Source organism: Procambarus clarkii, chromosome 6, assembly GCF_040958095.1.
Source record: "Procambarus clarkii isolate CNS0578487 chromosome 6, FALCON_Pclarkii_2.0, whole genome shotgun sequence".
NCBI classification, from domain to species: domain Eukaryota; kingdom Metazoa; phylum Arthropoda; class Malacostraca; order Decapoda; family Cambaridae; genus Procambarus; species Procambarus clarkii.
Window position 1 is genome coordinate 32,627,580 of NC_091155.1, and position 18,401 is coordinate 32,645,980.

The 18,401-nt window shown below is 41.0% G+C and overlaps 1 protein-coding gene and 1 non-coding gene across 2 annotated transcripts; both read right to left on the reverse strand.

Moving 5' to 3' along the window:
* Positions 1-435: 435 nt before the first annotated feature.
* Positions 436-17,794, reverse strand: RpL4 (ribosomal protein L4). Its single transcript, XM_045735955.2, has 8 exons — positions 17,674-17,794; positions 14,005-14,179; positions 6,207-6,452; positions 5,888-6,012; positions 5,452-5,671; positions 4,321-4,471; positions 605-764; positions 436-503 (listed from the first exon to the last, which is right to left on the reverse strand). Exons 1-8 carry the CDS (start codon positions 17,674-17,676, stop codon positions 492-494), a joined length of 1,092 nt encoding a protein of 363 aa, XP_045591911.1. The 5' UTR covers positions 17,677-17,794; the 3' UTR covers positions 436-491.
* On the reverse strand, positions 5,731-5,801 carry LOC123754212 (small nucleolar RNA SNORD18). The gene has a single exon (XR_006772358.1). It is a non-coding gene; the product is annotated as a small nucleolar RNA SNORD18 (small nucleolar RNA).
* Positions 17,795-18,401: the final 607 nt, after the last annotated feature.

Here is an 18,401-nt window from a genome sequence, read left to right on the forward strand (position 1 = left end):
CTTACACAAATTACAGGATAAAAACCCACACTTGTGTGTCATTTATGTAAGATTTAGTCTTTCGCACTTTCCTGAGTGCAAAATGATTAGTCGTCGAGATGAGTCTCATCCTAACCACATGCTTAAGACTTGCATAAAACACTCAGGTGTGCAAGACTAAATATTTACATAAAATTCACAACGTTTTTTTTATCCACTACTTTGTGCTTAAACTATTTCCATGTTCTTGCTGCACAATACCTAACAGTGAATTACTACTACTACTACACACATCTGGCCAGTCTTATCTTTCCCAAATTAGACTTCAAAACAATCATGTATCATTTTCCTTTCATGAATGACCCTTCATAACTTTTTAGAGCATCAAGTTATTTTTAAAAACAGTGCTATATAGAACTTTGATCTTCTATCCTCAAAGGTCAGTAATACTGCAAATTCTTGAACTCTTTATTAAGATAACTGCACAGGAAGACTCCAAGCTGCAGTGCAAGTTATTTCTTGGCCTGGGGAGGTAAAAAAAAAAATTAGCTTATGGTAGTAACGAGAATGATGTATCAAGTTATCTAAAGGCATGAAATACAAAAATAAAAATAAAAATACATACTGCACTTCTCTTCGCTTCCAGGGCAGCCTTTGCCTCAATGCGCTTCTTTTGCTCAATAGTTGCTGCCTTCTTTTCAACTCTAGCAAATGGATTAAGATGAAGAAGAGCATGGCGGTTGGACAGTGGGTTCTTCTTGATCTTGCGACGGGTAACAATTTTGCTGTAAATAAACAACCAGCCCCTTAAAAAATGCTAATTAGATAGATTAATATGTAGTCAGTCACAAAGTTTAGTAACTATGTGCTGTTGGACATGGCTGGGACCATTCTGGAAGAGCTGCGAGGAGAGAGGGGGGGAGGAGGGGGGGAGAGCAGGTATGGCATGGGTAGGGGGAAGATTGTTGGAGGAAGGGAAAGGTAATTGGGAAAGGTGGGAGCCAAAGCAGGCAGACAAGCAGGGCATCTGGGGTGGGATGCGAGAATCTGAATGTGGTTGTGGGCGAGGTAGGTCTTTTTAACACTTTCGCCCGGGCATGACACAGCATTGCGTCATCTGTTTACTGTCGGTAATGCCGGGGATGACGCAGCATTGCGTCATCCACTTTAAATAATCGCCAAAAATCAGGTTTATCAGATTTTTGGGGGACTGGTTTTAAAATGCGCGCCGATGTCTTCCCATTTTCTTTGTTGAGCCTTGTGGCCCTCAGGCGGCTTGGCACACGCTGTGGGGCCCATTGTTTTCGCTCCACTGCTGTGCCTAATGTCGCCTCCCCTCGCATCTCAAACGTGTGAACATTTTGGCTATTTTCCGTGGCATATGTCTTACTGCGGCTTTAGAAACTATCTACGCTTACTCCACGATGGATAGTGATCATGAACAAGGCCCTTCCAGGAAGAAAATTGCGAAAGAAAGGCTTGAAAAGGGCGGGAATTGGGAGTGTAGCTGGAAGGCGTCTGAGCACTCACTTGCGGCTAACGAGTGGCCAGTCTTCAACTCGTCGGCGGTTGGAGAGTGACCAGGTTTTTTATTTTATATGCTAATGTTCCTCTAGAGAACTCTATTGCGAACCTATTGAGACCAAAATGAAAGACCTAGGACGAAAAATGAGGTGACCAGAGTGAAAATAGTGAAAACATTTTATCGCGTTTGCGCGCCCCTGGGTAACTCGTTCGCACTTTCTCTGTTTGCTGCGGGTAATTAGCCATGCTTTTGGAGTTTATATGCATTTAGTGCTGTAGAGAATTCTATTGCGAACACAATGATACAAAATTTAATTTCGTAGGACGAGAATTAAGGTGACAAAGTTGGAGAGTATACACCTTTCAGAATTTACGCGCGCTCCCGTGACACCCTGGGTCCCATATCGCACAGTTGAGGGGTGGCGCGCGGGGTACGCCAAAGTGTTAATGTCGTGTGCCTGCCTGCCAGCCACACACTGTAAATTCAAATTATGTTGTTTGTGGTACAAAAAAATTACAAATGTTCACTTTTGGACTTCCCCACTAGAAAATTGTTTTTCTAAAAATCCTGAAATTGCATGTCAGGCTTATCTGGCAGGAAGGGGAGGGGGGGGGGGAATGGCATACCTGCCTTGCCATATAATTTGGATAAGCAAGCTTATACAGTATGTAGAACAAGTGAACTATTAAATAAGGAATTGTTAAGCATAGGGGGAAATTTTTTTTGATCCCAAGGCAAACATCATTAGTTGCTCACAAACAGACAACTGCAACTATAGTATACTAATGGAAAATCACATCACAAGCCACCAGTATTTAGGGCTGTGGAAAAAAATATCCCATAACCTAAACATAAGAATACTGATAAAAATCCTAACAAAAGCCACCTATATTCACGGCTGTGGAACAATCAAATGCTATTGAAATACAAGGCAGGGAAACACCTCGACTCTGTAATGATCCCTATCAAAGGTTTTTCGTAAGCTGTTCAACACTGAAAATTAAATATGAATCTAGTCTGTATATACCAGTACTAACAATGAGAAGCTTAAATGATTAATTAGGGCAGTCTTCCAAATTTCGTTTGACAAACCCCCCCTCCAACTAGCAATAACCTGTCAAGTTTTGACATGACAGCCTTGTTCACCATGTTCAAAGTTCTTGACAATTTGTTAGCTTTCCTGCAAGATGAGCTTCCCAACTATAAAATGGCCTTGCCTACTAATACCGCTGTTGAGCTTATATTGTGCATAAGAATTACTTAAACATTTAATGGACAATTTTTTTAAGCAATTTGGCATGGCAATGGGCAATCTCCAGCCCTGGTCTAAGCAATTTGTATATGGAGTTTTGAAACCAAAATCTTAATCACGATTTTCCCCGCTAACATGGCTTGGTTTAGATACATTGATATTGTGTTTGTGGCAGGTTAATCAACACTAAATAGATTTTATTATTAAACTTAATTCCTTGGTTCCTTCAATCAAATTCATAAATGAGGATGAAGAGAATGGAGAGCTTCCTTTTTTGGAAATCATGATCCAGTCAACAGTTTTAAATTTAATGTTTACAAGAAACCTACCAATGTGTGTGCATACATTCATTATAATTCTAATATTAAGAGGGGATTAGATTCAAATATGCCAAAAGTGAAAACTGGTTCGATTTCAATCAAACTTTTTTGACGTGTTGTATATGAAAAGGGTTTCATCTGGTCCAAGTTTCAGCATCGTAGCATAAATAGGAAGGGAGAAAAATATTGAATTGTGTCAATTTCCAAAATGATCAAAAAGTTATCAAACGTGTGCCAACTAAAATCATGTCTGACTCGGCTATCACAATACCATATATTAATTTAAGAACTAATCCCTAGGCAATTATTGAATGTTGATTCACGGTATAATGCGGTTATTGTTTGGCCTGGGTTTGTGTTCTAGCCGGGGAAGATTTACTACCCAGCAGTGAATGGGTACCTGGTGGTTAAACAACTTGGGTCATATTCCAGGGAAAATTAGGATTAAAGAACTTCCCCAAAAAAGCTATTGGTGCTAGTGGCTGTACAGGAATGTAACATGTATGTATAAATACAAATATTCATCATGACAAAAATTATTGTTTGGGTTTTACATGATGCAAATAAGGATATAATAGGTTTATGAGGATATAATGGGAGTTTACCTAGACCCTTTAAAATCTCATTAGTTACTCAAAAGTTACTAGGTGAATACAGTTATGAATATCTGTGGGTGTATATTAGTGGCTTATACCTTTGTTTCAATCTATACTCTTGTCCATATGACCATTAGGACACCATATAGACAAGATAATTCTATGAATTATTTTTTTAATCAAGAACTCATTCCCCTCTGCAACACGGTGTGTATTTGGTCCCCTATAATGATAGTGTGCGTGTACCTCGCACTAACAGGAAAAATTCTTGGGTTCGTGTTACTCAACATTCTTGGGCAATTAGAACTGCCCAAAACTCTAGTACATTGTACCTAAATACCAGTTTATGTGATCACACTAAACTGGAAATTCAAAAGTATTGACAGGTCCTAAACTGGCAATAGACCTTGTCAAAGACTGGGCCAAGGGGAAATTGATTTCTTAAAGCAACGCAAGGTAACCTGCAAGGGTTTAGTCGAACGAAATCTGATCGAATCAATCCTAATTAATCAGTGTCCCCATGTTCTCAGTGATAGTACTAGTATGTACAAACAATCCATAATTGAAACGTTTAATATTGATCTAGTTCAATAAGTTACTATCAGTCGTGAAACAATGTATCCAGGTAAAAAATTATGAAGAACTTACTTAGGAGGCCGGATAGCAGACTGAATTTCTTCAGACTTTAGAATACGAGCCAAATCAGTGTTTGTCATCTTGGGCATTGGTAGGTTATAATTCTTCTTCCTCCTCGATTCTTTACGCCATGTTCCATAGAGCGAGTCCAACTTGCGGAATGCTGAAGAAAAATATTTCCTTATCACCAAAATAATTGATACAATGTGTAACCAGATGGATGTGTCCGTGTTGTTAGTATGGGGTGCTTGTGTGGTGGCTGGTGTTAGCCGGGAGGAGGGGGGTGTGCATGGGGAGGCTGGTGTTAGCAAGGGGTGGGGTGCTTGTGTGGTGGCTGGTGTTAGCCGGGAGGGGTGTGTGCATGGGGAGGCTGGTGTTAGCAAGGGGTGGGGTGCTTGTGTGGTGGCTGGTGGGTTGTAGGGGGGAGGTGCTTGTGTGGTGGCTGGTGGATTGTAGGGGTGGAGTGCTTGTGTGGTGGCTGGTGGATTGTAGGGGTGGAGTGCTTGTGTGGTGGCTGGTGGGTTGTAGGGGTGGAGTGCTTGTGTGGTGGCTGGTGGGTTGTAGGGTGGGGTGCTTGTGTGGTGGCTGGTGGGTTGTAGGGGTGGAGTGCTTGTGTGGTGGCTGGTGGGTTGTAGGGCAGTGGACAAGCTGTATGTAAGAAATGCCAGTAACATACTGCATGACATTTAAATTATCCCATAACTGCAAAAAATCTTGAGCCATTCTAAAATGTAGCCAATACTGTACAACAGGTACTCTCTTCACATTACAAAGTCATCCTCAACCAAATCTTTACAGCTATCTTCTGCCATAAAGCCAGACACAAAGCTTATCAGGAAGTCCTTTCACCATAATTTGATGCAAACATTGTTAATGTTTCATAAACTTCAGGGAAGGGAAAATGGGTAGTGAAAATTATAATGCCTCATGTAAAATTGTAATTAAAATTAAATCTTCCTTATAAACCTTGTCTTTTTAGGTTTATTATGTATCATTTAGCTAACTGCCAAATGCATAATAGGCTTAATTACATTAATTTATGTATCCAGTTAATATAATCATTAATTTCTGTATTTGCTCAAAGGATTAACGAAGCAAATTCTGTCTATTAGAAGACTACATAGATAATATACAAGTACTTACCAGATTCAGTCCAAATGCAGAATCTGCCAACATGGCCACCAGGTGCAAGCTTCAACAGGTTAAGCTTTTCAACACAGATGGTGTCAACACCAGGAATGTTACGGAAGGCCCGAGTCAATCCTTGATCTTTGTTGTATATGACAAGTGGCCCAGTCCGCTGGATGCGACGCCTGTTACGCATCTTACCCTTACCAGCACGGAACCTCTTGCTCTTGTATACCTGAAGACATTAACTATTAAGCATTTTAACCAAAAATAAACAAGGTACATATTACACCACACATCAGACCTCTTCACAGAATCATGTCTTTCATAAACACGGACCAAGAGGATGTTATTCATCATTTAAAGCATCAGAATTTAAAGAGATGTTTAGGCCCAGTCAAATGCTGTGACCTATATGTCACACTTTGCAAAACATTGAAAGCATAGTTACCTTCAGAATGTCAGTCCATGCACGATGTTTCTTCAACATCAGGACAGCTTCTTTAGTCTTTGTCATCTCTTGTACTTTGTCAGACACTACTAAAGGCATCTCTGGGACCTCCTGAATCATGTGACCTGAAATGTATACATACAAACAATAATATACATGTTTATTAGTTATATATTTAGATAATTGCATTAATACAATGCATAAAAATCAAAGTAACCACTGTAGATTAAATTTTTTAATCTCAAATATAGTTGACAACTTTAACAATGCATCGAAATAACTTTCACATCTGAGCATCTTTAATTTGTTAATGCCTCACCTTTAGACATGACTAGTGCTGGACTCGAGGTGGCAGCAATGGCAGAACACATGGCATAACGCTTCTGGTTGACACCAATCCTGCGGTGCCAGCGTCGCCAAGTCTTTGTTGGAGCAAACATCCGACCTCCACGGCACATGTTGCCAAAGGCACCCTGTCCAGAACGATGAGTGCCGCCGCCACGCACACGAGGAATACGAGCAACAGCGCGACCAGTGCCCCATGATTCAGCTGATGTCTGGTGACCTACAAGTGAGCTACACTATAGGCAAATTCTGGCAAGTTAAAATGGCATACATACATTTCACAAACAGCATAAATACATTACAATGTAATGTAAGCTGACCCATTTGGAAATTTCCAACAATAATGTTCATTCTCCCAAAACTGGAACATTCTATAATTTGCTGTTGATGTCTAATGAAAAATCTGAATTGAGAGAAATGATTAGGCTACAGCTATTTTGATTTAATATTTACTATTATGCTTTTATAGTAATTTTAAAATAATAGCCTTTGTGACAAGACATCCAAAACGTCAAAATTTATTGGCGTGTTTAATCACTTGTTGAAGTACTGTATTAAACTTGGCAAATTGTGCCACTTTTTTCTGTGCACAATCCATAATGGGACAACGCACCTATCATAAGTGGTCATTTATATCTGCAGGCAAATTAATATGCGATACAACATAGCTTGAATCCCATTTCCTTCCTGCACTTTCTGAAAAAACTGGCAAGTGCCTTTTTCAGCACTGAAGCCAGCTACTAATCTACAACACCTAACTGATAGTTCTTAATTTAGGAGGTAAAATACATCAAAACACTAAAACTAGTTATTTTTTACAACTTCAACCTCAGTCCCATAAGAACCAGTAAGTTCCAACAGGGTTAAGACAACAGGAAAATACTGTAAATAATAATAATGGAAACGCCAATGATAATTTTGGATAAAAACGTTTAATTACTTTTCCAGGAAAACTAAAGCCAATTTACTTTAGTTACTAGTAAAAAAGCATGCAGAAAAGTCATAACCAAAAATCTTTTTAAAACTACTATACTTTTCCCTAAAAACGCAGAACTTAAACCTACCAAATTTCCTACACCATATCAACTCTAACAAATGAATTAAGAAATTAACGTGCAAAATTATGTATTCGGTTCTTTCCATAAATACAGAACCAAGAAAAGGAAAACATGGAAATAGATGGGAAAAACGGAACACCTGACGCCATTTCTGGACCCATAAACAAGTCTGGAAACCTACTGTAACTGTAAATCGCCCAGAGGGCAAACCCACCTGCACATGACCAACAAGGAATAGGAAAGAGCAGACCTTTAATATACAAGAGGATTGGCAAGGAAATGATGCTTGACCCTTAACCACTGCACTGTGCCAAACGACTAGTGCCATTCACCAATTACTACGCCAACCAACAAAAGTATCTTTTTTTCCATACACGGTCTAAACTCAGCCGCGGTAGGTTGGGTACGAAATGGACTCTTGGGAACGCCAATGAGACAGCCATCTTGGAAAAAATTCTAAATGTCTTAGGGCTGCTGGCTGGGTTAATACTGAGTAAGCAACCTTGAGTGGCACATGCGCCTCTGGCTCCCAAGCACTTGTCCGACGCGGTGTTGAAAGGTCGCTGTCGGTGATCGCTGTCGGTGAAATTCAGACCTTATTGCTTGAAGATCATAAGGGTCATAATACTGATGAAGTTAGGCCCAATAAGGACCTAACAGGATGCAAGTGATACAGCCCCTATTAGGACAATACAATGAGCGTATCCAGTTGTAGCTCTGAGCGCCACCCTTGCCCACATGCCATCTCCAATTTGCAATAGGGCAAGGAAGTCTTCGCAAAAGTGAGGAGTCGACAGTAAGCGACTGAGGTGGTCAGGCAAGAAATACTTCAGATATTACCTAATTATTTCAATGACTTTCTTCGTTTTTTGGCAGTAATTCATGAAGTGTTGTGCGATGTGAGAACCAGCCATATTAAAAAGAAGTATGGTGTGCATATTAGTGATTCAATTAATGTTCATTAAAGAAAAATACTAGTTTTACTGTTACAACATTTTATATTACACACACGCGTTATATATAAGCATCTGCACGTTTTGTTCACCACAGCGAACCACTAAGTTGGTATGGCGAGTCAAAACAACAAGAGTGGCCACCACACATCAGTCTGCAAATGCCACCTCCCTCATTCACCAACATTCCTCCTCCCACCATACTGTCTTTGGTTGTATTTACTATATACAGATGTTATAAACAAGTATCTACACATTTTGTTCACCAGAACTGTATAACTAAGTTGGTATGGTGAGCTCAGAATAACAGGTTGCCACACAGTCAGCTGACCCTCCCTCCCTCCCTCCCTCCCTCACCAACACTACACACACAGCGCTAATTATCACCACAATCCTGCTATTATCAGAATCCTGGTCATTTTTATCAGTCAGGGGTCTTCTGTAATACTATCACCGTTAAATAATAGCAGTTACAAAATACAGTATATCGACATTTTTAGGCGATGCTTTGGTCACAAGCTGAACAGCAGTGCTGTTAGCTCATGCTGCATGCACCAGCCTTTGATGGTTGCTCACTCAGTACTGAGGCTTCAACATCCTGGAATGTTACCCACAATATTTTTTTAAATGCCGTCTGTTTACTAGAGCCTTAAGGAAACTGATGACCCCCCATGCAACCGCGGGGTTTAAATCATGCACGGCACCCTTAATTTTATATACAGTATATATATACAATGTGCGCAGTTCAGCAACATTTACCCAAATTCTATTATACAATTTGCATATACACAATCAATTTGCAATTTAACACTTTCGCGCCCTGGGCGTGTGCGCCGCAAACTTGGAGGTCATGCCCCCGGCAGTGCGGGCGAGCGCGCGGCGACACCGAAATGTGTATACTCGTTTCCGTTTTCTCACCTAAATTCTCGTGCTACGTCGTTCATTTTGGTACTGTGTTGGCAATTTAATTCCCTACAGGTGTATACGCATATAATGCCCGGAATGACTCCCCACAGCAAAGCCTAAAGTTGGCAAAAGTTACCTGTCAGTGTTCGCAATAGAATTCCCTGCAGGTGTATATGCATATTATGTCCAAAAGCGTGGAATGACTCCCTGCCGCAAAGCCTGAAGTTACCTGTGAACAAGCACCAATTGGCACACCCGCAACCTAATGTACTGTATATACTCGTTCAGTTTGATAACTATCAATTTTCGTGTTAAGTCTTTCTTTTTGGTATCAAATTGTTCGCAATATAAAAGCGCACATTTTAAAATGAGTCCCATAACAATAGAGCAATAAATAGAATTTTTAACATTTTAAATTTTGGACGCACATAAAATTATTTATATCTTTAGTGTTCTGACATCAATTTGTGTTACATCTTTCATTTTGGTATCAAATTGCACGCAATCTACAGACACTATTTTAAAACCACTCCCAGATTGAAATTGATTGGATTGGATAAAATTTTAATTTTTAATAAATTTTAAAATTTGGATGCCGCTCGCGTCTCCGGCTGTCACAAGAGAAAAATTGAGGACGCCAGTGGCGTTACGAGAGTGCGAAAGTGTCAAGGGTTAACTATCAGAATATTTATTTTTTTCAGAGGGGAATATTAACACTTTCAGTCATCAGCAATGGATATTGCAATAACTGCAAATGTCAGTCTGGGACGCATTTTGCATCCAAAATTTAAACAAGTTAACACTTTCGCCCGGGCATGACGCAATGCTGCGTCGTCCATTTACTGTCGGTAATCACGGGCATGACGCAATGCTGCGTCGTCCACTAAAATAATCGCCAAAAATCAGGTTTTTATCCGATTTTTGGGGGCTGTTTGGTAACTGTCAACAAGATGAATGCAATCTGACTACAATACAAACATGAAAGGTGTTGATCACTTTGACCAAATGATCAAATATCACTTCATAAGGAAAACTCACAAATGGACGAAGAAAATGACCTATTTTGTGCAAATGGCTATCTACAATGCTTGTGTGATGTACAGCTACTACACAAAAAATATGAAATTATACTAAATATACTAAAATACTAAACATTTGTGGGCAGGAATTGGGAGTGTAGCTGGAAGGCGTCTGGACGCTCACTCGCGGTTAACGCGTGGCCCGTCTTCAACGCGGTCGGAGGAGCTGGTCGGCCGAGCGAACAGCACGCTGGACTTGTGATCCTGTGGTCCTGGGTTCGATCCCAGGCGCCGGCGAGAAACATTGGGCAGTTTCTTTCACCCTATGCCCCTGTTACCTAGCAGTAAAATAGGTACCTGGGAGTTAGTCAGCTGTCACGGGCTGCTTCCTGGGGGTGGAGGCCTGGTCGAGGACCGGGCCGCGGGGACACTAAAAAGCCCCGAAATCATCTCGAGATAACCTCAAGATAACGCGTCAGCGGGTGGAGCGTGACCAGGTTTTTTTTATTTTATATGCTAATATTCCTCGAGAATTCTATTGCGAACCCATTGATACCAAAATGAAAGACCTAGGACGAAAACTGAGGTGACCAGACTAAAAAGAGTGAACACATTTTATCGCTTTTGTGCACTCCTGGGTAACTCGTTCGCACTTTCTCTTTTTGCTGCAGGTAATTAGTCGGGCTTTTGGAGTTTTTATGCATTTAGTGCTGTAGAGAATTTTATTGCGAACACAATGATACAAAATTTAAATCTCGTAGGACGAGAATTGAGGTGACAAAGTTGAAAAGAGTATATACACTTTTCAGAATTAACGCGCACTCCCGTGAAACGCTGGGACCCAAATCACACAGTTGAGGGGTGGCGCGCTGGGTACGCCAAAGTGTTAAAATTCAGTTAGGGAGTTCTATTGCAAGATACTAAAATGAACGCTGTAACATGAAAATTGAAGCAAGAACACTGAAAACAGTACTAAATACACATTTGAGTCTGGCTGCAAACTCCCAGAAAACTCGGCGCACCTAGAGGTAGGCTAGGGAACGCACGCCGGGACAGGAAAGTGTTAGTATTTTAAATGTTTTTAACATGTGAACAATAAAACATTTGTATGCAGTTATTACACAATACACACAATAGAAATGATCTACATTCCTGATCATTCTTGCGCAACACAATCTCTAAGGTGTTGTGGCGAGTCTTACAGCCTTGCACCACACGCTAGTCAGTCGATGCCACTCAACTGCAATAGTTCTCCCTCCCAACATGCATCTCTAATTCTAGGTACAATGAATCCTGGTCACCAGAGCCTGAAGATGAATATTTTTCTAGAAGCTGGTTTTCTAAAGTAAAATAAGCTGTAGTTCAAGATGCTTAGTTGCACCAAACAATGGCAATGTGCCATTTGTCATGCTGTGATCATAAACAGCATTGTGTTCACTGTTATCTGAACATTGTACAGTATCAGTAAGGATCTTCTACGATACTATCATTGCAAAGTAGCAATTACAGTACTTATATATTTTGTCACTTCAATTATCTGTGGACGCAAGCTGAACAGTGTTAGCTCATCCTGCATGTGCTTGGTTGTTCACTCAGTACTGAGGCCTTCACACCTGGCAACAGTGACCACAATTTTTTTTTAAATGGAATTTACTGGAGGCCTGAGAAAGTATATTTTAACCCTGTGTACCTGCAGGAGTTTTAAATCTTATGCGGCATGTTAAATTATCCCTAGACGACTAGGCACAGGTTGGTTAGATATGCAGTGGCCATCCCTGTATGACTCGGCAGAAGAGTTAAGAATAGCATAAAGCCACCCTAGAAAAAACTACCTAGGAAAAACAAAATCCCCAGCAAGTATAGGTCCCTACTTACAAATAGAATGTACACCAAAAAATTCAGAATTTAGCTCAATCCTGAAAGAACCATGTGAATTATGCAATGTAACAAGACATTATGAAAAGTTAGGACAACTTCATAACTACCCACACAAAGTTAGTTATATCAACCCTACAGCCTTAGCCTAGTGACAATTTATCTATGCATTGCTTCAGAGCCAGTGCTGTAATTCCCTGCATAAAGTGCAAAATACCATTAGTACAGGCAGTTGGTATAATACGGAGGAAAAGAAAAGACAGGTAACAGCTCCTATATCGTAAAACTGCAGACAATTCTTAATTTTACAAGGAATGTCAGAAGTTTAGAATTGGCAAAAATTATGACTGATCAAACCGACATGAATTTGTTACCGTAAAATGGAAACTGGTTGAAGTTGCCAGCCACCAAAACTGGTGGCAATTTTGGTGGCTTCAAACCATTCCCAAACCCCCAAAAACTTGGAAAGCCAAAACTTTTGGCTTGCCCTTCAGGTATTCAAAGGGAATACCTGAATATGCAGCCAAGTTGTTGTGCCAAATACCTCAGATGTCACTCAACTGACCCAAGCCTCCCAAACTGCCAAAACCAGCTGAAATGCCTGCCACATAACTCAAAGTAATCATCCCAAATACAAAATACAAGGTCTCCAACCCACATGCCTATATAACTGAAGGGGCCTAGTGCATGGGGAAACTTCAAAATATGAAATACAATGAAAATTTTTGAATATTTGGCATCTGCATCGTGAAAATTTCATCCAAATAGTTAAGAAATGGATTTTTTACAAATTTAAAAAAAAAATAAATGCACATGTGATGGGAAACAACCGGTACTGATAACAATAACACCTCCAATTTACTGGCAATCAAGAATAGATGCAAGCACCTGTCTGACTCACAAAGAAGATTGGTGGTGGTAAGGAAGGTCTACAAAATGGATATGCAGCTAGTGCCACTTGGAGGACCAGATTTCACACAATAATGAGGTGGTATGTTAAGCTGTATTCTATTATATATCATACTGTACATACATTGCCCAATGCCAATATTTCTTATGTCCCTTTCTACAAAAAGGTGACAACCACTTATTTGTATTTTTTCTATTTTTATGCAATTTTGCTGTAACTCCTTCATATTTGAGAATGCATATCCGGCACTAAGCATAAGTTGGAACGAAATTGGTCAACATGTTAATAGTTAACTTTTTTTAGCCAATTTATTTACAGTTCAAACTATTTTTTTTATTTAGTTTGAATTAATGAAAGAGGACCAGATGAGGGTCTTATCGCATACATGGTCAATAAAGTTACTGCATGTTTCATTATAAGAACATAAGAATAAAGGTAACTGCAGAAGGCCTATTGACCCATACGAGGCAGCTCCTATTTATATCCATTCAATCTCATTCATATACATGTCTAACCTACTGTTAGATAGTTAAGGGGCCCAGTGTCTTTTACAGTTATCCCTAACATACCCCATTTTTTTTTCTTTAATTCATTTCAACACATTGACCTACCACTCATTTTCCACTATGAATGCTCAGCAATCTTAATTAAAACTTACAAGATATGTCAAATTAGAAGTACTATACTCATTGTCCAAGAACTTTAAATGCAATTTTTCTCTATGAACATTTTCAACCGAGACAATTAAAACTCCAGTTTGACCGATTCTTACTTTTTATATACATGCAAAGTTCTTAGTTCTAAGGTTTCCTCTGAATCATTTAGTCAAAGCCATAACATTTGGAGTTATAAATATTGAGTATAAATTTGGCACATATTTACATGGCCACATTCAAAAAATGTTTTACAGTTAAATTATACTCAAACAATTGAATCGAGGAGAATGAACATTATATGCCATTCCGAGACCATAATAAAATAACAATTGGTGGCTAAATACTGTAGTTAAAAGGGCAACACTACAATTATTACATATTTAAGAAAAACTAACCTGCATCCTTGTTTACGGCATATGGCTGCCGAGTGTTCTTGGCCATTTGGTCATGGACAAAATTAACCACGTCTGGCCTAATGGGAGCCCGGAATACAGCTGGGAGTGACACACTCACTCCGGACACCACACCATCAGCATGGACACCCACTAAGGGGCGTGCACAACTTGTTGCCTGAAAATTGAAGGAGTTGATAAACTTGTCAATATTAAGCTAGTCAAACATCTTATTCAACAGGGTCAGGGGATATTATAGCACCAGACACCATCTGGGTTAGGCCCAAGAGCCATTATCAGGAAATTTATATTTCTAATTGTATCTCCATTTATATGAAGTTAATAATTAACAAAAATGCAAACATAGTACATTGTTCCTCTGGGTCAAACAGATTGTGGGTGCTATACTAAATTGGGTAAGGTTATCGAGGGAAAATGCATATATGTAGTGTATTCAAAATAAAGTGAAGTAGCAGGAGTGGTAGAAAGAGCTGTCCTGGAACCTGTCATTACAAATTTGCTAACTAAAATTAGGGTGTGAAATACATTGTCAACTGCATTAGACTAAATGGGCTTCAACAATGTACAACAGATTGGCAGATACAGTACAATTTAATCTGCTGGATGTTTAGTTTATAATTGACAATCAGAATGCAAACAGTCACATTTAGAATACAGTGTTAAGAAAAACTTCAAAACAATTACAGAATAAGGCAAATGGGATACCGGACTTATTGTTAAAACCTATTACAATGAATTATTTGCAAAGTTGTCATGAGAAAAATATGTTAACATTTAATTCAAGCACAAACAAGACTGGATCATGCTGGAAGCATTCACCAAAACTGATTTTCATGCTTCCTGTGTTCTTTTCACTGAGGACTGCTCAGCAGAAAACCTTACTCCATTGGAGAGGCTAATCCCAACAGATACCAAAGTCCAAATTATGCTGGGAGAACAATATGGTGGTAAACTATACTCTGGCATTGGTAGACAACTGTCCAGCAACATACATGACAGGTCTATAAATATCAAACTTGCTTGTTCAAAATTAAAATAACCTTGTCAACTTCTTGAGATTTTTTAGATGATTTTGGGGCTTAAACCCCACGACTCGTTCCTCAACCAAGCCTCCTTTTTGTTACACCCTCCCAGGAAGCAGCCCGAAGCAGCTGTAACTCCCAGGTACCTATTTACTGCTAGGGGAACAGGGGCATCAGTGTGAAAGACTGCCCATTTGTTTCTGCCTCCACCGAGGATCGAAACTGGAACCTCAGGACTACAAATCCTGAGCGCTGTCCACTCGACTGTCAGGCCCCTTGTACGTGGTACATGTGAATGTACTATAGGTACATTTGCTATCTATTTACCTTGCATTGATTCCAGGGGTCCTCTGACAGCAGGGTGGCTTTGTACAGTCTCTGACCAGGCCTCCTGGTCGAGTTTGGTCAACCAGGCGAGGTCAGTTGAACGAAACCACTAATTCATGCAATACAGAATTAACTACTAGTAGTTAATTCTAGTAATAAATTAACTAGTAGTTAATTCTACTTACTAATAGGTTTACCTACCTACTTGACCTAGAATGATATACAGTACCTAGAACTGAAGGAAGTGAAGATTGTGCAAAATATTTTGTAAACAAAATTATTAGTTTAATACATTTAAAAGCAAGTACTGTACATTAGCCTGGAAATTAATAATGCACAGCCACATATGGTGAATTAGTTATTTTTGTTTTGATGTTTATGCTCATGGAAATAAATTAAAATGATTATGTAGTTATCCATTTATTAGTCACAAAGTAATTAGCTTTGTTCAACTTATAATTGGAAGTCCCAGGTACAAACCCCAGGGCAGGACGGCCGGTCCTGGAGCCAGTCGGCCGAGCGGACAGCACACTGGACTTGTGATCCTGTGATCCCGGGTTCGATCCCGGGCGCCGGGGAGAAACAATGGGCAGTTTTTTTCACCCTATGCCCCTGTTACCTAGCAGTAAATAGGTACCTGGGTGTAAGTCAGCTGTGACGGGCTGCTTCCTGGGGGGTGGAGGCCTGGTCAAGGACCGGGCCAGGGGACACTAAAGCCCCGAAATCATCAAGATAACCTCAAGATAAGAGGACACATAGTTCATGTTTCCTTTCATCTAATGACTCTGTTCACCTAGCAGCAAATAGGAACACAGATTTAGGCAACTGTTGTGGGGTTGCAACATTGAGTCAGGAGTTCTATCATGGAGATGGGCAGGGGGGCAGGGTCTAGATACAAGCCAAAGATATATACAGTACACAGAGGCTTCCTGTCCAACAAATTATTGGTATTATTTACTAATAAATTTAACATTATTCTGTATACTTTTTGTTGTTATTACAAAAGTACATAGACATAATCAAAGGGTACACGGAGGGAAGGCTGAAAACCCGACAGTTCAGTCTTGGTCAGAATGTAGAATACTAGTATTTAGATGTGGAAAAAGCATACCAAATAGTAATGCCAGGAAGAGTAATGAGACTAATAATAGTAATGAGACTTGGTAGTAAACATTCAGTATAAAGTAATGCTCTATGTATGAACTATGAAAAAATTCCAGAATTTATAAAACTAACAATTATAGTCATAATTTAGAAGCTACCAGATTAACAGTGATAACTACAGAAATTTTAAGAGATTGTGGTTCCTCAGAGGCAGTTGTTTTCCAGATACCCCCTACCACACTACCACTAAGGACGAGGTATATAATGAACGACAAACTGTGGATGACCATTAAAATGTGTAATTATCAAAAAAAGCATGCTAAATACCACAGGTCAGGCTTCAAGGTCAACTCTTGAAAGGGCAGGATCAACCGTGTAAAAGCCAGCCATTACAGAAGACTCTTAAAGAGCCACCTCTGGCCTAGACCCACCAGGGTGCTCCTGCGGGAAACATTCTACACAATGGAAGGAAAACTAAATCCCAAAGTCCTGAATCTCAGGAGACTGAACAATGCATTTTCCAGTTTGGCGGACCACCAGAGGCCACGAGGAGGGAGAGACCACGGGTGGAGGGCCACGAGGAGACCACGGGTGGAGGGCCACGAGGAGACCACGGGTGGAGGGCCACGAGGAGACCACGGGTGGAGGGCCACGAGGAGACCACGGGTGGAGGGCCACGAGGAGACCACGGGTGGAGGGCCACGAGGAGACCACGGGTGGAGGGCCACGAGGAGACCACGGGTGGAGGGCCACGAGGAGACCACGGGTGGAGGGCCACGAGGAGACCACGGGTGGAGGGCCACGAGGAGACCACGGGTGGAGGGCAACGAGGAGACCACGGGTGGAGGGCCACGAGGAGACCACGGGTGGAGGGCCACGAGGAGACCACGGGTGGAGGGCCACGAGGAGACCACGGGTGGAGGGCCACGAGGAGACCACGGGTGGAGGGCCACGAGGAGACCACGGGTGGAGGGCCACGAGGAGACCACGGGTGGAGGGAGAGACCACGGGTGGAGGGCCACGAGACCACGGGTGGCCGCCACCACCAGCCTGGGCCAGCTGCCGCCCGCTACACACTACACCTGGCCATATATACACAACACGGCCACACTGTCGCCAGAAGGAGGTACACAGTGCCACCAAGACTGCACCAGGGAGAGGAAAGAGAGAGGAGAGGGAAGAGTAGAGCAGCACTCACCATGACGGGAGAGTAGACGAGTAGAACGACCGACCGCCGTCACTACTACTGGGGAAAAGACTTACTCCGCCGCCACTGTCATGGCCGCCACCGCCGCCGCCACTACTACAACACACTCCACACTTTCTCTTTCTCACTCACTATATTCATCCTTACACACTAACTTCTTCACTATAAATCATAGAACAATATTTTATTCATTGTAAAAATATACTATTTATTAGCTATTGTGTTTATTGATGTATACTTACCTGTGAAACAGCTGCCACACGTCACCAAAAGCGCAACGAAAATCCAGTGCTGGTGAAAGCACCTACGCCTGAATTTACCTGAGGGCCACTAAAACTAGTGGCCTCCCACTAACACTAGTGGCCTTGATGAGGACACGAAGCCGGCGGCTTGTCAAAGGTCCTCTCATTTGTCCTGATGACCTTTTCCATTTGTATTTTAAAATTGCTTAGTTTAGTTCATTTATTATTTAAAATTGAACAGCGTTTTTGGTATTTACGACATCGGTGGGTAGGCGGTTCCATGGGTTTAGTGTCAGCAGGTGGCACTATTGCAGCCATGAGCTGGAGGTTCTACAGGCACAACACATGTAATTAGTTTATAAGAACCATAGGTGTACACTGCCGTGTGCTGCTACCCTATCCTGTGTGAAAGGTTACGGAGTGTAGGTTAAAAGCCAGCTGTAAGTTCATCCAATATTCCCATCTTATACATAGGAT

Excerpts from the sequence above, each read along its gene's own strand:
- RpL4 (XM_045735955.2), bottom strand. Across the intron at positions 6,013-6,206 it reads AGCACTAGTCATGTCTAAAG|GTCACATGATTCAGGAGGTC; the intron begins GTGAGGCATTAA and ends TATACATTTCAG. Across the intron at positions 4,472-5,451 it reads CTGCATTTGGACTGAATCTG|CATTCCGCAAGTTGGACTCG; the intron begins GTAAGTACTTGT and ends ATTTTTCTTCAG.